This window comes from Pseudopipra pipra, chromosome 21 (assembly GCF_036250125.1).
Source record: "Pseudopipra pipra isolate bDixPip1 chromosome 21, bDixPip1.hap1, whole genome shotgun sequence".
Classification (NCBI taxonomy): Eukaryota; Metazoa; Chordata; class Aves; order Passeriformes; family Pipridae; genus Pseudopipra; species Pseudopipra pipra.
This window is the reverse complement of record NC_087569.1, coordinates 7,511,857-7,527,840: the sequence shown is the minus strand read 5'-3', so window position 1 is coordinate 7,527,840 and position 15,984 is coordinate 7,511,857. Positions and strand designations below refer to the sequence as shown.

General features: G+C 41.7%; 1 protein-coding gene across 1 annotated transcript; it reads right to left on the bottom strand.

Annotated features, from left to right (window-relative positions):
* Positions 1 to 368: 368 nt before the first annotated feature.
* Positions 369 to 15,518, bottom strand: NSRP1 (nuclear speckle splicing regulatory protein 1). Its single transcript, XM_064677509.1, has 7 exons — positions 15,302 to 15,518; positions 14,184 to 14,271; positions 6,093 to 6,149; positions 5,810 to 5,941; positions 4,648 to 4,855; positions 3,950 to 4,058; positions 369 to 1,998 (listed from the first exon to the last, which is right to left on the bottom strand). The coding sequence occupies exons 1-7, from the start codon at positions 15,319 to 15,321 to the stop codon at positions 960 to 962; spliced, it is 1,653 nt and encodes a 550-aa protein (XP_064533579.1). The 5' UTR covers positions 15,322 to 15,518; the 3' UTR covers positions 369 to 959.
* Between the last annotated feature and the right edge of the window lie 466 nt (positions 15,519 to 15,984).

The window sequence follows — 15,984 nt, the reverse complement described above, 5'->3', positions numbered from 1 at the left end:
TACTAAGGTAGCTGAGCAAATTATTAGGGAAACACCCATCTCAAAACTTTTTTACGGAAGTTCACCTCGCTCCAGCATGAAAGCGATAATTTTACTACAAAACAAAGCAAAAGAAACCTTTGTGGAAAGTGCTGAAAATATATTCTAAAAGCTACAGGCACTGTCAGATATCCTGCTTACCTGGTTTGGAAGTAACTTTATGCTCAATTCTGAACCTTTGAACAGAAGATTGACAAATCTGTAACGTCACTTCCAGCAGAACAAGCAAATACAGCCATAATACATGAAAAAAGACTCACAGACCTTATTTCATGCAAAAAAAGATGTGGTGAAATAACTCACACATTAAAAAAGACCCACACATTAGATCCAACACATATCTTACACTTTATTGTTTCTGTACATCAGGCTCCCAAACTAAAGCCCACACATAAATACAAAATTCATGTATCAATTTAGCTTACAAACCCACACTACGTACAGAAATCTCCTAGATTATTACTCAGGCTGTTTTTCTTGCTTTTCCCCCCACACTTTTACAGGTTTGCTTCCCATTTTTGTGACCATCACGTGGCAACAATGACTCCTGCTGAGGGCTGAGAGCACCTTTGTTTCAGCAGAGCTCAGTCTCAGCCAGTGGAAGGAGCAGGGGCTGCCAGGGGGATGTTTTCTCACCTTATGTTTAACACTCCCTGGTCCAAAATCTTTAAGTACCAAGGGCTGAAGGGCAAGGTGTACAGAATCAGCCACATTTAATATTCCAGCTGTATAAACAGACTAAGGGTGTATCAAGTGATCCAGTAATCCATTCCAGAAGTTGTTCTATTCAGGGACAATTTCTCAAAGGAAAACCAGGAATAAATAGCTGGGATACCCTTTTACTTCTGTACAAGAGTCCACACAGAGGTGGCTTTTCCTTTTGGTTGACAGCCCAGGTGTCTTTGTCCACCAGAGGGACATCAATCCTCCTCCTTCTCGATGTAGGGTTTGCTGGTGACACGTGCCATCTGCCGTGCCAGGTACCGGTCCCGTGCTGACATCACCGTCTCCTCGTTGCTCCGTTTGGCAAATTTGCTCATGCCCTCAGGAGGTTTCTGTGCTTGTTCTTTCTCCTCTTTCTCCCCTTCTTCTCCGGCTTTACGTTTCTGCTCAGACGAAATCCCAGAGCTGGAGCTGCCCTTCTCGTCCTGTCTGTCTTTTCCCTTTCTCTCTTTTTCCAGATCAGTCTCTCCATCTTTTTCTAGAGATGCAGGAGTACTTTCCCTCCTCTCTCTGTATTTCTTTTCATCACTACCATACTTGTCTCTCCTCTCCTTCGCATGATCTTCCTTTTCTCTGTACTTCTCTCCTTTCTCCTTCTCTCTGTCATTATATCTGTCTTTATCATTTCTTCTTTCTTTCTCTCGCTCCTTCTCTGACCCCTTCTCCTCTCTCTCCTTTGCCCTCCTCTCTCCTCTTTCTCTGCCATGTCCCTCCCTCTCCTTTCTTTCCTTCCCCCTTTGCTTATCATCTTGCTCTTCCCTCCTTCTGTAGTGATCCTTACTAGTGTGATCCCCGTGCCTGTGTCGCTCTTCCCTTTCCCTTTGGTGATCCTTTTCGTGGGTCCTACTTCTCTCATAATCTTTTTCCCTGTACAGTTCATCATTCCCCCTTCTGCTTGGTCTGCTCTCCCCCCTCTTTGCCAGGTGACTTGTTTGGGCTTTGGTGCGTGGCTCCTCCTCCACACTGGATGAACTCGGTGACCTGGAAAGCCTCTGGCTCTTGTGATGTTTGGCCTCCTCTTCACTGCTCACCGAGCTCTCTCTCCTTTTCTTCTTTTTCAAATCTACTTTACTGTGTTTGTGTCTCTTGTCATCATCACTGCTGTCAGTCCCTAAGTCGGTATCAGCATCTGGATTACTCTCTTTCTTGACAGAGGGTTTCACTTTTTGTCTCTCAGACGGGCATTTGTTCCTGTCGGTGGATTCATCCTGACTGTCAGGTTTTTCTTCCTTTATCCTACATTTTTTATGTTAGAAAAGAAAAACAACATTAAAAAGCCTGAAATCTTGGACTTTTCTACAAAGTGACTTCTGGTCAGGACTTAAGCAAAAGATGCTGCTGAAAAGTCTAAGAAAGCAAATCTGTCTGTGGCTCAGGTTCCAGGAATCCAGCACAAAGGATTTCTGCTAAGTATCTTTATCTGGTTCATTGGTGAATGTGAGCTGATGAATTTATCTAAAAGAATGACTTTGGTTAAGTATCTGCAGGCTCCATCTAAGGAAAAAGACATCCATTTGTATTCCTGTGTAAGCCTGTTGGGAAGTTACAGGTTTCTATTTGCTTATTCCTCTATTCATGTCAAATAATTATCCAGAGAAGCAGCAGATTGCATGTTTTGTTGACTGAGGTAGGAACATGGTTTCCATTAGCAGTAGGGTTTTTTTAATCCAGTATTTCTGAAGCTCTCACTCGTGGCTAGGTAGAAGTTAGTATCTTTTAACAGCTCAAAGATTCTTAAATGCAAAAAGCTGACCCCTGGAGGACTAAACTGGGCAGTAGAGCAGAAAGGTTCTGCTTTGTCATTCTCTTCTGGCTGATGAGGAAATACATGTTACTCACAGGAGCCACATGTCTCTTCTTTTTAATCACACAGCTCCAGGAACAGCCTGTGGTGACTCTCATGAATCAGCACACCAGCTCCTTAGTTTGAATGTTTGCTGCATGCTTGAAAGGACGGATAGTCTATGAACAATGACTAAAAAATATGCTGAAAAGTTTGGTCATTTATTTAGTAATCCCATTAATTAAACTCACAAGTCAAAGGTGAATCACTTGAGGCACAATTCTGAGATCTAAAAATGGAGCTGCTTTTTCTCTGTATCCTGGTGTACCACCGTAAGTAACACCGAAGTTAAAACACACACCTGAGCTCATCTGAAAGCCTTGCTGGGAGCACCACCTGCAGCACTACTTGTTTCCCCCCCAAAATTAATTTTATGTGCCACAAAAGGAACATTTCCTTAATTTGCAAGACTTAGAAACCATCATTTCAAATGATCTCTGTGCAGAACAAAACCACACCATCCTGAAGACATAATGGAGAATTTCCTTATTTCAGATGGTTGAGTAACTTCAGTGATCATGTTCTTTATTTAAGCTAAGAATTTACTTCCTAATAACCCAATCTCAGATCCAGATGATCTCTTAGTGAAAGCTGTATTTTCCTTATAAAGGCAAGCATTTAACTAGTGACATTCATGCCTAAGGCCTGTATTAAGTGAAGTTTAACATGAGTTAATTGTTTCAAATGATCAGTTGTTGCACACCAGAAACATGGTCCCTTCATCACATTTATCCACAGGGCAGAAGTTTAGCACCTCAACTATCTAAATAATTCAGTCTCATCTTATTACTTTGCTTTGGAATGTGCATATATTAAGATTTTAAAATATTCCCACTGGATTTCCTATATATTTGATTAATTTCCTTTTACCACAGCATCATCACTCAATTAATTTTATATGAAATTGTAGATGTGGAATAAGTACAAAGTTAGAGACTCACATTCTTTTCAGGAAAGTCATAGCCCAACATCATTTCCTATGACTTACCTCTCTGCTCATTATTTACCTTTTGTCCCCCTCATGATTCAAAATGTCTAACTTAATACAGATTGGGTAAATTTTATATAAGCCAAATTACATGTAGGTTAGAATAATACCAAGCAGTATTACAAGCATGACTGTCCTACTGATACTTTTTAAACAGCATCCCTCTCCTGCTTGTTTCATTTCTGTATCACTGACCATCATTTTACCAAATAATTCAGTTAATCACGTGTACAAAATAACCAGCTTAACCTACCAAGTGTTTTAGTGCTCTCTGTCTAACTCTCCAGTGAGTCTGGAATCCCAAACAGCCAGATGCTGGTTTTTATATCCAAAAGCCTGTTGGAATCACATCCTACCTGGCTTCACGGAAGCTGCATTTAGGCATTTCTTCTTCCCCTACCCTCTGGTTTAAAAGGTGTCTGTAAAATCCACTGAGATCCCTCTGTTTGGTCACATCCAGGTATGCTGAGAGAAAGGAAGGAAGGTTGGATTTACTGTGCCACAAATACTCATCACACACAACTCACAACTGGTAGAAACCACCAAGACTGCAATCTCCATCCTGGAGGTTTTCAAGTCCAAAGTGGAAAAAGCTCAGAGGAACCTGATCTGACCTCTCAGCAGACCATGCTTTGAGCAGGAGATTGAACAGATGACCTCCAGAGGTCCACTCCAACCCAATTTATGTTATGATCCTATATCCTGTGCTTTACATCTACTCCCAGGACACTGCATGGAATGCCTGAGGTAAGGACTGTAAACATCACTGTACCCCAGGCTTAGAGACTTCCTTCAACAACTGACCCTCCCTCAAAAATTAAAAGTATCAACCTAAATAGTACTGACACACAAACAGAGGAGTTTCCTCTGTTCCTTTTGTAACCTCTACAGAGGAATATAAGAGACCAAGTAGGATCTGATTCAGGATCTGCTAATCTGGTCCTCTTTGATTTTATTTATCTCAAGCCTCAGAAAGAGACCAGATGACAATGTTGTAAATCATGCCCAAGGTCATACTTCTTTTTAAGGACAATTATTTCAGTGTGACTCTCACCCTCAAGAGCTGACTGTCTTCTTTCTCTTTCCTCCTCCTCAGCCCTTTCTTGCAGCTTCTTCTTATAGGCTGAAGTCACAAAAGCCTCTTTGTGTGCGAACTCTTCTCCTTCCATTTCACGCTCTTTCTGAATTTTTCTTTCCATTCTTTTTTCTTGTTCCTTCTTTCTAATCTCGGCTGCTTTGAGGATATTATGGATGTACCTGGGCTAAAACAGAAAGGAAAAAAGTTACCGTGCTGAGAAGTAACTGAGGTGGCTGAGAAAATACAAACTGGGATTGATGGAGATGTTGAAGAAAGTTGGTAATGGGAGAAAATGGACCAAAGCAAGCCTAACGTGTTCTCACCCTGTTGGACAGCTATCCAAACTAAACTGTCATTCCCTTTTAGATCCCTACCATGGCATGCTTCCCAGGAACAAAAGAGGTTGCTGTATTCAATCAAAACAGTCATCCCATCTTTGACTAGGAAGATTTTTACTCTAAATTAAATTAAATGTTTTTCAATTTCTCATCCCTCTGTCTTCTGTAGCAGTCTCGCCTTTCTATTGCTGTAAAGGAGTGGGAAGCTTCCTTTTTTTACCCACAGAACCTGACAAGAGCTTTCAGATGAAAAAGAATAAGTAACAATGAAAATATAATTTGTCAGGCTAATTCAGCAGTGCTTTGAAACAAGGCATGGGGCTGTGCCAATGGGCTCACATTTCACCAGTGGAGTTAATCACTTCAGTCTTCTGACAGTCCTCCAGCAGCTCACTGATGGAGGAGGAGGGACAAATTATACCCACTGGCTTAGAAACAGAAGTCTTTATCACCAGCAGTAGTGTTGTTGTGCAGGGCCCATTGCCCCTAATCCTATTATCCCACTGTAACATTCTCTTCAGAAACACCCAGAAAGACACACCCCATACACACCAGAAACTGGGTGGGAAACGTGTGGTCTCCTGCCCTCGAGAACATCCCAGCCTGGGACTCTGAAGCACCTGATGAATTAACAGCTTTGCCAAGATTCTTGCAAATTCTTGCCTTATGTAACAGCATTTGAGCCTAATCTTATATGAAATTTAAAGGAAATGCTTGTGGCAAAGCTTACAAGTTAACCAGCCATGGTTGTTCCAAGCAGACAGAGGTAAGACAGATGGCACACATTGCCAGGTATTGACCTTTTTGTCCTCTTGTCCAGATAACATTTTGGCACTACTTTCTTTCTTCTTCTGCTGCATTTCATCATAAATACTGTCATATTCATACACTGTAGCATCTTCCTCCAAAGCCTTCTGAATCTCCAATTTAGTCTAAAAGAAGAAACAGGGGAGGAGAAGAAAAGATATCAAAAAACAATTAATGAAATCTTTACTATTTTCAAATATTTCTTTCCTATATTGTAACTTAAACAGATCTATAGCATAAAGCTACCCAGAGAGTAAATGAAAACCAGTCCCTTACCTGCTTCATCGCTTGCTTTTTCAAAGCTTCTTTCTGAAGACTCTCCCCAACAGATGGCTGTGAGAAGGAAGCATTGCAGAAACAGAATTCATTACACTGACACAGCTAATATTATTTTTCTACCATTCTAACAAACGACTATAAAATAGTCCAATTACATAAGTCAGTCTCTCACTTCAATAGTATTTTCTGTAAGCAGGAAAAACTGTAAGTTCATTCACCAGCATACAAAGAATTCACATTTCCCACATGCAAACAGTCTGTGAAACAGGTGTGAGTCAGAAAATACTGAATTCTTCCAGCATGGACTTGTCACCAGAGATGCAGCAGCCATGAGCAGATTCTTACTGATAATCATATGAAAAAAAAACCCAAACCTGTACTCATAGTAAAACCCAAATATCCTAAAAGATTGGGTATTTATTTCAAGTTTGAGCTGTATCATTAGCTCTGTATTTTCAGAATTAAGAACAGTGCTGAACAGCATGTCCTTCAAATGTTACTATTTAATTTCTCAAGATTCACATGCTAGAAAATAGCAAAGCTAATCTTCCCTAAGAAGAAACAAATCCTTACTGAAAATGTTTCCTAATCATAGTCTTTTAAACAAAAACTTTGCATTTTATTTAGTTTTTTCTTTTAATTAGTCTTGAACTAACTAAATATCTATCTTTTCTCAACCAACAGATAACAGTGTTTATTAAAGAGATCCACTGTAATGACAGGAGTTGTACTTGTACTTGTTTATGTAATTAAATATCTCAATCTTAAAGAGCAGAAATAGGAAGGAAAAATCCTTTTGCATTCTGGCAGCTTCCCAAGTTTTGCAACTTTGACTAAGACATGCTCTGTATCACATTTTAAAAAGACAAAGAGATTCTGTAATTTGCTCTTAATAAAATTAAAAAATGAAAACCAACTGGCAGAGAGCTTGGCAGCAGGGATTAAGATCTTCTGAAATCAATCAGAATTAGCACCATCTAAATTCAAACAGATCCTCTGAACAAGAAAGCTTTTGAATTCATTTGCTGCTTAAAGTAAAATAATAACATGTTGTGATCCCTCTTTCTTATCCTATTAACATTTTAACAGATCTCTCAAGAAGGAAAAACACCAAGTGCTTTTCCACAATTCCCTACAGGACAGACTGTAAACAGTACAAATCCTCTTTTCACTGGGTAATTTCAGAACAGGCAGTGAGTGGTGGGAGGATGGAGTTCCATTATACAGTGACTCTGTGCCCTCTCTCTGTGTCCCCTCTCACCCCCCCAGAGGTCCCTGCTGATTTGGCAGGTGGGCAGAGCAGACCCTGGCCCTGTGCTGAGCCAACAGTTCCCCCTCAACTCTGGGGAAGACTAAAATCACACATTCTCACCTATATCTGTCCCTTTACCCAGCTGGCATTTGAACAAAGACCACAGGAACACCGTACCTTTGGGACCTGCCACCCACCCAGGCTGGGACTAAGCAACAGGCACAGACAGAGATCCCCTCTAACAGACTTTTATTCTGCTCTGCAAACCATGAATAATAAAAAGACTTGCAAACTTCTGAGATACTACCTTCAGAAAGGCAGTATCTCAGAAGAGTACCAAGTAATTCTAAATTCAGCAAGAGAAGGTGCTAAGACAACACTCAATATTTGGAGAGGTACATATGGTATCACACAATAGCATTTACTGCACTCTAGACTGTGCTCACCTCCCACAAACACACTAGTACTGGCATTTATAAGGAATACTACAGTAAGAGAAACCTGAGACACAGAATATTCAAAATATTCCTTCCTAGCTCCCTCAAAGCAAAGGACTCAGACCAGTAAAAACAGGGATTTGAAAGGGCACATACTCTCACTTTTCCTGGTGCTTTAGCTCCTACCTGCAAACTTAGATAAATTCCATGTCTGCTTTCAAAACGTTAAACCTTGGGGTTAAACTACAGTGCTAAAGGGAAAGCATGATGTGCACTTGCCTGGAAGAGAAACCCTGCACTGATTCTGTGCTCATCATCAGACAGCAGCTCCTCTTTCCCTCTCCCTTACCTGGCTGCAGGTAACCAGGTAAGGAAGCAGGGCACACTCAGACTTCAGGAATCCGAGCTCAGCAAACATTATGAACACACAAAGTCCTCTGTGGTCTCGGGGACTACACCCTGTCTGCTGCAGCTTGCTGATTGTTTGGACTAGAAGTGGATATAGTCTCTTATTTATTTATGTAGCCAGTTGGTTGGCTGACTGGGGGAAGTAGATAGTGGATTATTTAGTTTAAAACAACCTATAGGAATCCTGGCTTCGCTCATTCAGTATTTACATCTGGCTTTCTAAACTGAAAAACTGACATTGAGAAATAGTTTACAATAATGTACTCAATTTTATGACATACACTTTCTTTTGAAAATGCCATAAATGAGTCAGTATAAACTATAAAGACCCATTTTAAATTGGCATAGAACACATAAGAGCTTTACACAGAGGAACTTGACTTCCAGAAGACTTGGCTCTTGGGAAAGAAAATGGTCCTTTGCTTGACACATTGAGGGTCATCACTGAAGGTTTCCTTTATGGAAAACTCTTATACTGGTTTAACAGAAAGGTACCTCAACAACAAAGGATCTCCCCTGTGCTAGTCCAGAAAGCAGGGGCTCAATAAAACACAAACCAGATTCTGCAGCTGTATTTACAGAATAAGCTTTATTCCACCAAAATATCTGAAACATAGCTTAGAATGTTTTCCTTGTCTGCCTACATGAAATAAATCATTGATCCAAAGACTGCACAAACACAAAAGCAATATATAATCCTCACTCCTGGACATATGATGGCAAAGGAGTCCATCTGCCATTTGTCTGGAGTGGCAGTGAGTGTACAGAAAACAAACACCTTCCCCAGTGGTTTATGGGGGACAATTTCCTGTCATGCTGGGAGCTCTGACAGATGAGAACTTCCCGTCCCTTTGTATTGTTTTTACTTATCAACTGCCCGTTTATTAAAGGCCCTACAAGCTCAGCAATCTGCCTCATCCTTTCTCTTTCCCTGTAGCCAAGCTATTCTTCTGAAGCACAAAGCTTATAGTTCAGTATTTTATGGAAGGAGAAAATGTTTTAACCCTATCCTGTGAAACAATACAGAATCCATGCAAAGCAAGGGACTCTTAGAAATGAGGCTCTCACTGCCCTGAGACCATGGGAGACAGCTTGTACACAACTGAAAAGGTTATTAAAAAAAAAAAAAAGGCAATAAATTCCCCAATCTGCTAACACTTCCCATTGTTCTCTCCATTTCTTATCTCCTCCGGGTGTCTATAGCTTGTTTCAGCTTTAGTGCTTGTGCTACCTTCTTATTTTTATCCCAAAGGCAAACACTCCTTGTAAGTTTTTTCTTAAAATACTTTCTTTACGTTGCTCCCAAACGACCAAAGAACAGACATTCAAACTGGTGGTTTCTAGGAAGCTACATCCTTAAATCTAAAGCTGAGGATGCCTTGTAAAAACTGTCACAACTATTTTAAGAGATGCTCTCAAAGTGCATGTGAGGTGTCTCATTTGTTTTTCCCCACTGACTGCCACAAGAAGTATGAGACCAACAAATTCTAACATAATAGCTATTATTAATGGAATATCTCCTATTAGCTGCCTAACCTGCCTCCTAAGGAAAAGCATTTCTGGTTGCTCCAAAACCCCAGGCATGGTACTTATTGATAGACAACATAAGACATCACTCCACTCCTTTTTTAAAACCAGAAGATGCTTCTGCTGTAAATAACAAGTTATGAAAGATCCATAGGGAGGCTTTGCCCTTTAACACTGCCCTTTTGAATTCTCCACGTGCTGCTTTGCAGTAGACACGTAAAATAAATTACCTTTGTTTAAAGTGAAATCCATTTTAAAGAGAAATGAAATGCTTCAGTGATGTCAGCTAGACTACATGCAGTTTGATTTTAATCTCTCACTACAACCATCCAGTTTCAACTGAATGCACAGAAAAAGATTTGACCAAACAGGAACAACAAGATAATCTGCAGTGAAAGAAGCACAGACAATCAGCCAGTTCACAAAAAACAAAGCTTACATCTAAACTGAGCTAGTCATCCCAGAACACTGCACTGTTAAAGACTGAGAAATAGGCACTTTGAGAGAAAAATTCATCACACTGATTTTAGGTGTCTGCTTTAGAATGAGGCAAGTTGTGCCTCAGAAGTATCTGCACCTTTGCTGACCCTACAGGGAGCTCAGGAACTCAAGTGCAGCCACCTGCATGTGCCCCATGTGGCCACATCTCTGACAGGCTGAGATCTGGCTCCGCTCACCTCATCCTTCTCACATCTCAGGCTCTGACATCATTGGGTTCCTGACACTTTGGTACCAAAATGAGCTCCTTACACCCTCATGTATTTAGGAGGGAATCCTTAATGCTTGCCCTCACAGGATCTGTACTATCCAACTACAGCCTGCACGTGGATGATCCCTCAATGCACAGGAGACTCCAGTCTTCATGAGGAAAAAAATAAAAATCACATCAGGCAACAGATTCCTCTCAATTCACACACAAGTCAGAGCTACTACCAGAAGATTAAGGGAATGAACATGAAAAACAAGTCACATACACAGAATTAGCTTTCCTTGGAACTCCCTCCTAGCTTCCAGAAACCAGGAGATCAGGGACTTCCTGAATTTGAGGATGCATCTGGTCCATTGTTTGACACCAAGAGCATCCCTTAATTTGACTAATCCATTTTTAAATCCATCTGTATTTTTGGCCATGCCACAATATCCTGTGGCAAGGAGTTCCACACTGTGTACAGAAGAATCCCCAACTTCCTCTTGTTTAGATTAAACCAGTTACCAATTACTTGGTAATTCGATAATATTTCTCATATTATGAGAAATGGCAACATCACCTCAGTTCCTCTAAACCATTCTTCATTCTACATACATCCTCTTGAGTTACTCCTGTCCACTTCTTCCTCCTCAGAAAACTCTTTAGTCTACTTAGTCTTACTGTGCCTGGAACTGCTGCATAAACTCTGGTCAGCACCAATCCTTACAACTTAGAGAATCCTTTTTTCAGTCACACTGTTCCTTTGCAAAACTGCAAAGGGAATGGGAGGATCTGTAAGCAAACCCAAAAATCTGAGTCTACAATTTCTGCTTATTTTCAGCTTCTGCCTGCTTAAATACTTCATTTATCTTTTAGATGGTCACTTAAAAACCCACCAAATCCAGCTATACATTCACAGAACTATCCACACTGACTCCATGATCTTTCTCCTGAATTTAGCACCTACTGAGGTCTCCGTACAGTTATTTTTTGAGCAACGCTTTTCAATCTGCAGGAACAAATCAGTTTTGAAAGGCTGGTAAGGTACAGGAATATGCTGGGCAATTCTGATACAATCAAGGAACAGAAATTTTATCTGCTGTACCACAGAGATAATTTCAACTAAACTCCAAAGGTAAAACAGAACAATGAACAACACACTGGGAATACTGACAAGCCACCTCTGAAAACACAATGCATGAATAAGGGAATAATCTCTTTGGAGAAAATGAACAGATCACAAATAACAGTAAGTCAGAATGGAAACTCATTTCTGTATTATAGTTTGTTGTTGTAGCATCTACTCTCTACAACAGGCTTTCCTAGGGGCAACAACCTTTTCCTCAACAACTCCTCATTATGAAGACAAATAATTCAGAACTATATTGGCTACAAGGGACTGTAACCATCTGGTTTACTTTTTCCCAGTCAACATTGTATTTCAAGAAAATTTCCACCCTAGATATTCTGTTTCATATGAACTATCATCTTCATTAGCAACTAACACCCATTAATGTACTTAGCTACAGGGGGAAAAAGAATCCTAATTCCTTCAGCAAGGATACAGGCAAAATCTTAATGAAATATGCATAGTAACATTAAAAAAAAAAGGGAGCAAAAGTTTGGTATCTAATATATAATCACAGACCAAGTCAGGTGTGCAGATTCCCCAGCACAAACTTTATTAGAGTTCAGTTAAAAATACATGATCTCCAGACATTTGAGATGTAGTTCTGACTGATAAGGTAGCAGACAGGAAATGAAACCCCTCCCAAATGCTGCTCCTTATCTGGAAAAGCTCTGAAATTATTACAGAACTAATAAAGTAATGTTGCTTTTTTTAAAAAAAAACAATCTTCTTTGATAAAGGCAGTTATGAGATTATTACTTTTTGCTGGGTATGTACCATACCGAGCATGACAACTTTTAAGAGTCTTATAAAGACTCTGGCAGTGAATCTGTCAGCCTTTCTGAAAGGGAGGATACTTGAGCTGTTAAGCTAAAAGTTGGCAGACAGCATCATACACTATTTTTACTAGAATTATTAGCATTCATTCTTTTTGCTTTAATATTTAGATATTGAGAGAAAATGAAAGAATACAAGACAGTCTCCTACTCGGGAAGGATCCCACTCCTACTGTGTAATGTTTAATGACAACAGATTAAATCCAGCTTATTCCTGGAATCTGGAAAATGTGGGGTCAGATCCTTAATGTCGAGAAAGACACCAAATCCCAACTGACAGGGAAAGTGCTCCTGCCACTGAGGAGACAGGATCCACTGCCATTTCCATCAGCTGCAGCTAAAGGAAAGCCTGCAGAGCCACAGAGCCAGCTGGGAGCTCAGGGATGCACCTCTGAGGACCACAGCTAAGTGAGGGAGGAGATGGGATTTAAAACACATCCCTGTTGTCTCTGCTCACTGTGAGCTGCACTGAGGCAGTTTCATGTTGAGGGTTGAGTGGGTATCACCAGGAAGGCCCTAAGCCCTTCCATGCCCTGTGTAACAGGAGCTCAGACACCTTCCACAGCAACACTCTGGATGCTGTGATGGAACCAGGCACACAGAGGCTGGGAATTGCCAGATTCAGGCTTTGACATAAAAAATACAACTGCTAGTTTATTTAAAAAGATTTTAAAAACAAGTATTTCACGAGTCAAAAACTGACCAAAATTATTTGAAGCTTTATTAGCCTTGTTTTTTTCAACCACACAAAAGAATGAGCATGGAGCAAAGCTCTAGGAAAATAAGAACATCTTTGTAACACAGGTTCTGCTTCTAAAGTTCAAATTATACAAAAGTTCGACTTCTTAAATGTTAAAATTCTAGACTATAGGTATAGGTAAAATTCATTTTCTGGGTTTTGTGGAAAAAAAACCCTAAGTATGTACATAATGACATTATGACTAAATTACCACAAGTAATTCCAGATTGATAAAGCCCAGAAAATTGTAACATTACATTCAGAGGGCTCCATCCATGTGGAGAGTTAACTCCACAATCCAGAGTTTCTATTTCTTACCTGCAAACTACGAAGCTATTGGCTTCAAATCCTTCACAAATTCTGTTTTAGCAGATGGGTTTCCTAAGGGCCCCAGACCAGCTCATTCCACAGCCCCTTCCTGGATGATTCCCGTGTTCCCAGAGGCATATCCAGGTGGGATTTACAGCACACACCGCCCTCTACTGGGGCAGGTAGGGAGCGAATATTTTGAAGGTAATACTTAAAAAATTAAAGATTATAGAAAAGAACACTATCATGTAATATCACACATCTCCTTTTGCTTTAAAACTTTTGGGTTGTACAGCCTTGCTTTTGTTCACAGTGAGTGTGAACATGATAAATCAGTTACATCAAATTTGGGTGGAATGAGCTAAAGGATAAAATACAGTTAATAATATCCTTAAAGGGTAAAATACACTTAATTACCACACTTTAGATTAATATCTGGGGAAGATCTGTTGATTGGTCTTTCTATTTCCAAATGTATTCACCAGTGACATCCAACAAATCTTATTACAAGCTACAATTAACTCCTGCCAACAGGTTGCCACATGTGCTGAATTTTTGAACAAGTTTACAGAGAGTGACAATCAACTCATCAATTCCATGTAACTCACACTAAAGACAACACGGATCATGTTTCACACCCAAATCCAAAATGATGACACAAATCCTAGTGACACTGCCATAACCTGATGCAGGCATTAAGAACTGGACACAAACAATTTGCAAAACACAGGACAAAATTTCAGAAGAAAATTGTTGGACTGACCTCTTCATCTGACTCATCTGCAAACACCGAGAGCTTCTTTGAAACGAGATTTTTCTGTGGCAATTTTTTTGGCATAATAAGCCCATATCTAGAGAAAAGAAAAAAAAAAAGTTACTTACAACAAAACACGTGGCATGTTCCGAAGCAAAAATCTGCCACTCACCATTTCAGAAGCAAAAGCTCAGTATCAATATAATGTATCAAAGTTAGATGTGAGCTGCCTTTGCAGCAGAGTAATCGGCCCTGACACACACCTGCCAGATAATCCCAGAGCTATTGCTATCTTCTTCCATGTAAAGCTTCTGGATGTAAATATGTGTCCTAAATTAGGCACAAACCCCTCTCGCCCAAAATTCTCCATGGGGTTTTCTTTTCTCCCTCAGAGAAGTAAGAAATTCCTGTTTAACCTGAAGGGATTTAGCCTTAATCTACACCACAGTATTGTGTAGCTACGTTTGCAGTGCAATAAGAAGTTCACCTGTTTTGCTGGCGATGTAAACCTCAGGTTTACAAAGGCCAAAGGATAAGACTTACAGTCTGCTTATGTCACGCAGAGATTGATTAACCACATGTAGACAACTCTTCCGCAGACACGGCCCACCTCTGTTAAAAATACCTCCTTTTCGTACTGAGCAACCTCTAAATAAGGAATTTCTCCCCCGCCTGCCTTTCCCTGAGTCCATCACTGAGTGAATGGTTGGTCAGAGTGTATCTCTGAGCTGGAGCACCGCACCATCGTGGGGGTACAGCCCCACCTCCGTGACCGCCCTGAACCCTCCCCTCAGTTCCTTCCGACCCGGCTGCCCCCGGGGCCGGCGCTCGGGGGTGGGAAGAGCGGCTCTGTGTGAGGGAGAACTGAGGAAATTCCCTTCCCTAAGAGTACAAAACACCTCCGGGCAACACCGCCGCTGCCTCAAGCGCCTGCCCGCTGTTTGGGGTTCGTTTGCTTTTAATAAACACAGGTTTAAATTCAGGCCAACACAGCGGGGCTATGCCGCGGACACCCGTGACGAGCGAGTCCACGTGCGGGAGTTGTGCCAGAGCTCGTCCCCACCCTCAGCGCCGGCCCCAAAACCCCCCTGGCGGAGCCCGCCCGCCCCTTCCCCCTCAGCACTCACTGCTTCCCCAACGCCGCCATCTTGCCCGGCCGCCCCTGCGCAGCCGCTGCCGTTCCGCGGCCGCAGATTCTTCTCGGCCGAGTCGCCCACACACACTTTTCTCCTCCCTCCCCGGAGACCCCCAGGGCACCGCGCCGCCGTCCCGCTCCAGGAAGGGAGAGGAGAGCGGGTGGAGGGGGCTGGAGGCGGCGGGCGATTTTTTTTTCAGCGGCCCGTGGGTGGGTGGCGAAAGTGCCGATGCGGGAAGGGGCTGTCCCGGGCGGCGCGCGACGCCCTGAGGGGAGCAGGGGGCGCCTCAGGGCAGTGGCGGGAAAAGCCCCTGAGGCGAGAAAGGTCCCTGAGGGGGGAAAGCCCCTGATGGAGCGAAGCCCTTGAAGGGAAAAGGTCCTTGAAGGGAAAAGGTCCTTGAAGGGAAAAGCCCCTGAGGCACCCCCGACTATGCCCCTGGTGGTCGCCGGTCCCCGGGCCGGGGGTGCAGAGCCGTCCTGCCCCCCCCAGTCATCACAGACCTGTCACTTGTTGCCCGCTAAAGACTGAAAGAGGAGTTTTAATTTCCCAAAATATTATTAAAAAAGTGATTCTGCCAAAAGGGACGTTATTGGAAAGATGAAATCTCGCTGCCGACAGTGCAGTTGCTGTAATATCAAGCTTTATCCCAATAAGAAAGCTTTTTGTGTTATATT

Excerpts from the sequence above, each read along its gene's own strand:
- NSRP1 (XM_064677509.1), bottom strand. The coding sequence starts at position 15,321 with ATGGCGGCGTTGGGGAAGCA. Across the intron at positions 5,942-6,092 it reads AAAAGCAAGCGATGAAGCAG|ACTAAATTGGAGATTCAGAA; the intron begins GTAAGGGACTGG and ends TTCTTCTTTTAG. Across the intron at positions 4,059-4,647 it reads AAGACAGTCAGCTCTTGAGG|CATACCTGGATGTGACCAAA; the intron begins GTGAGAGTCACA and ends CCTTTCTCTCAG.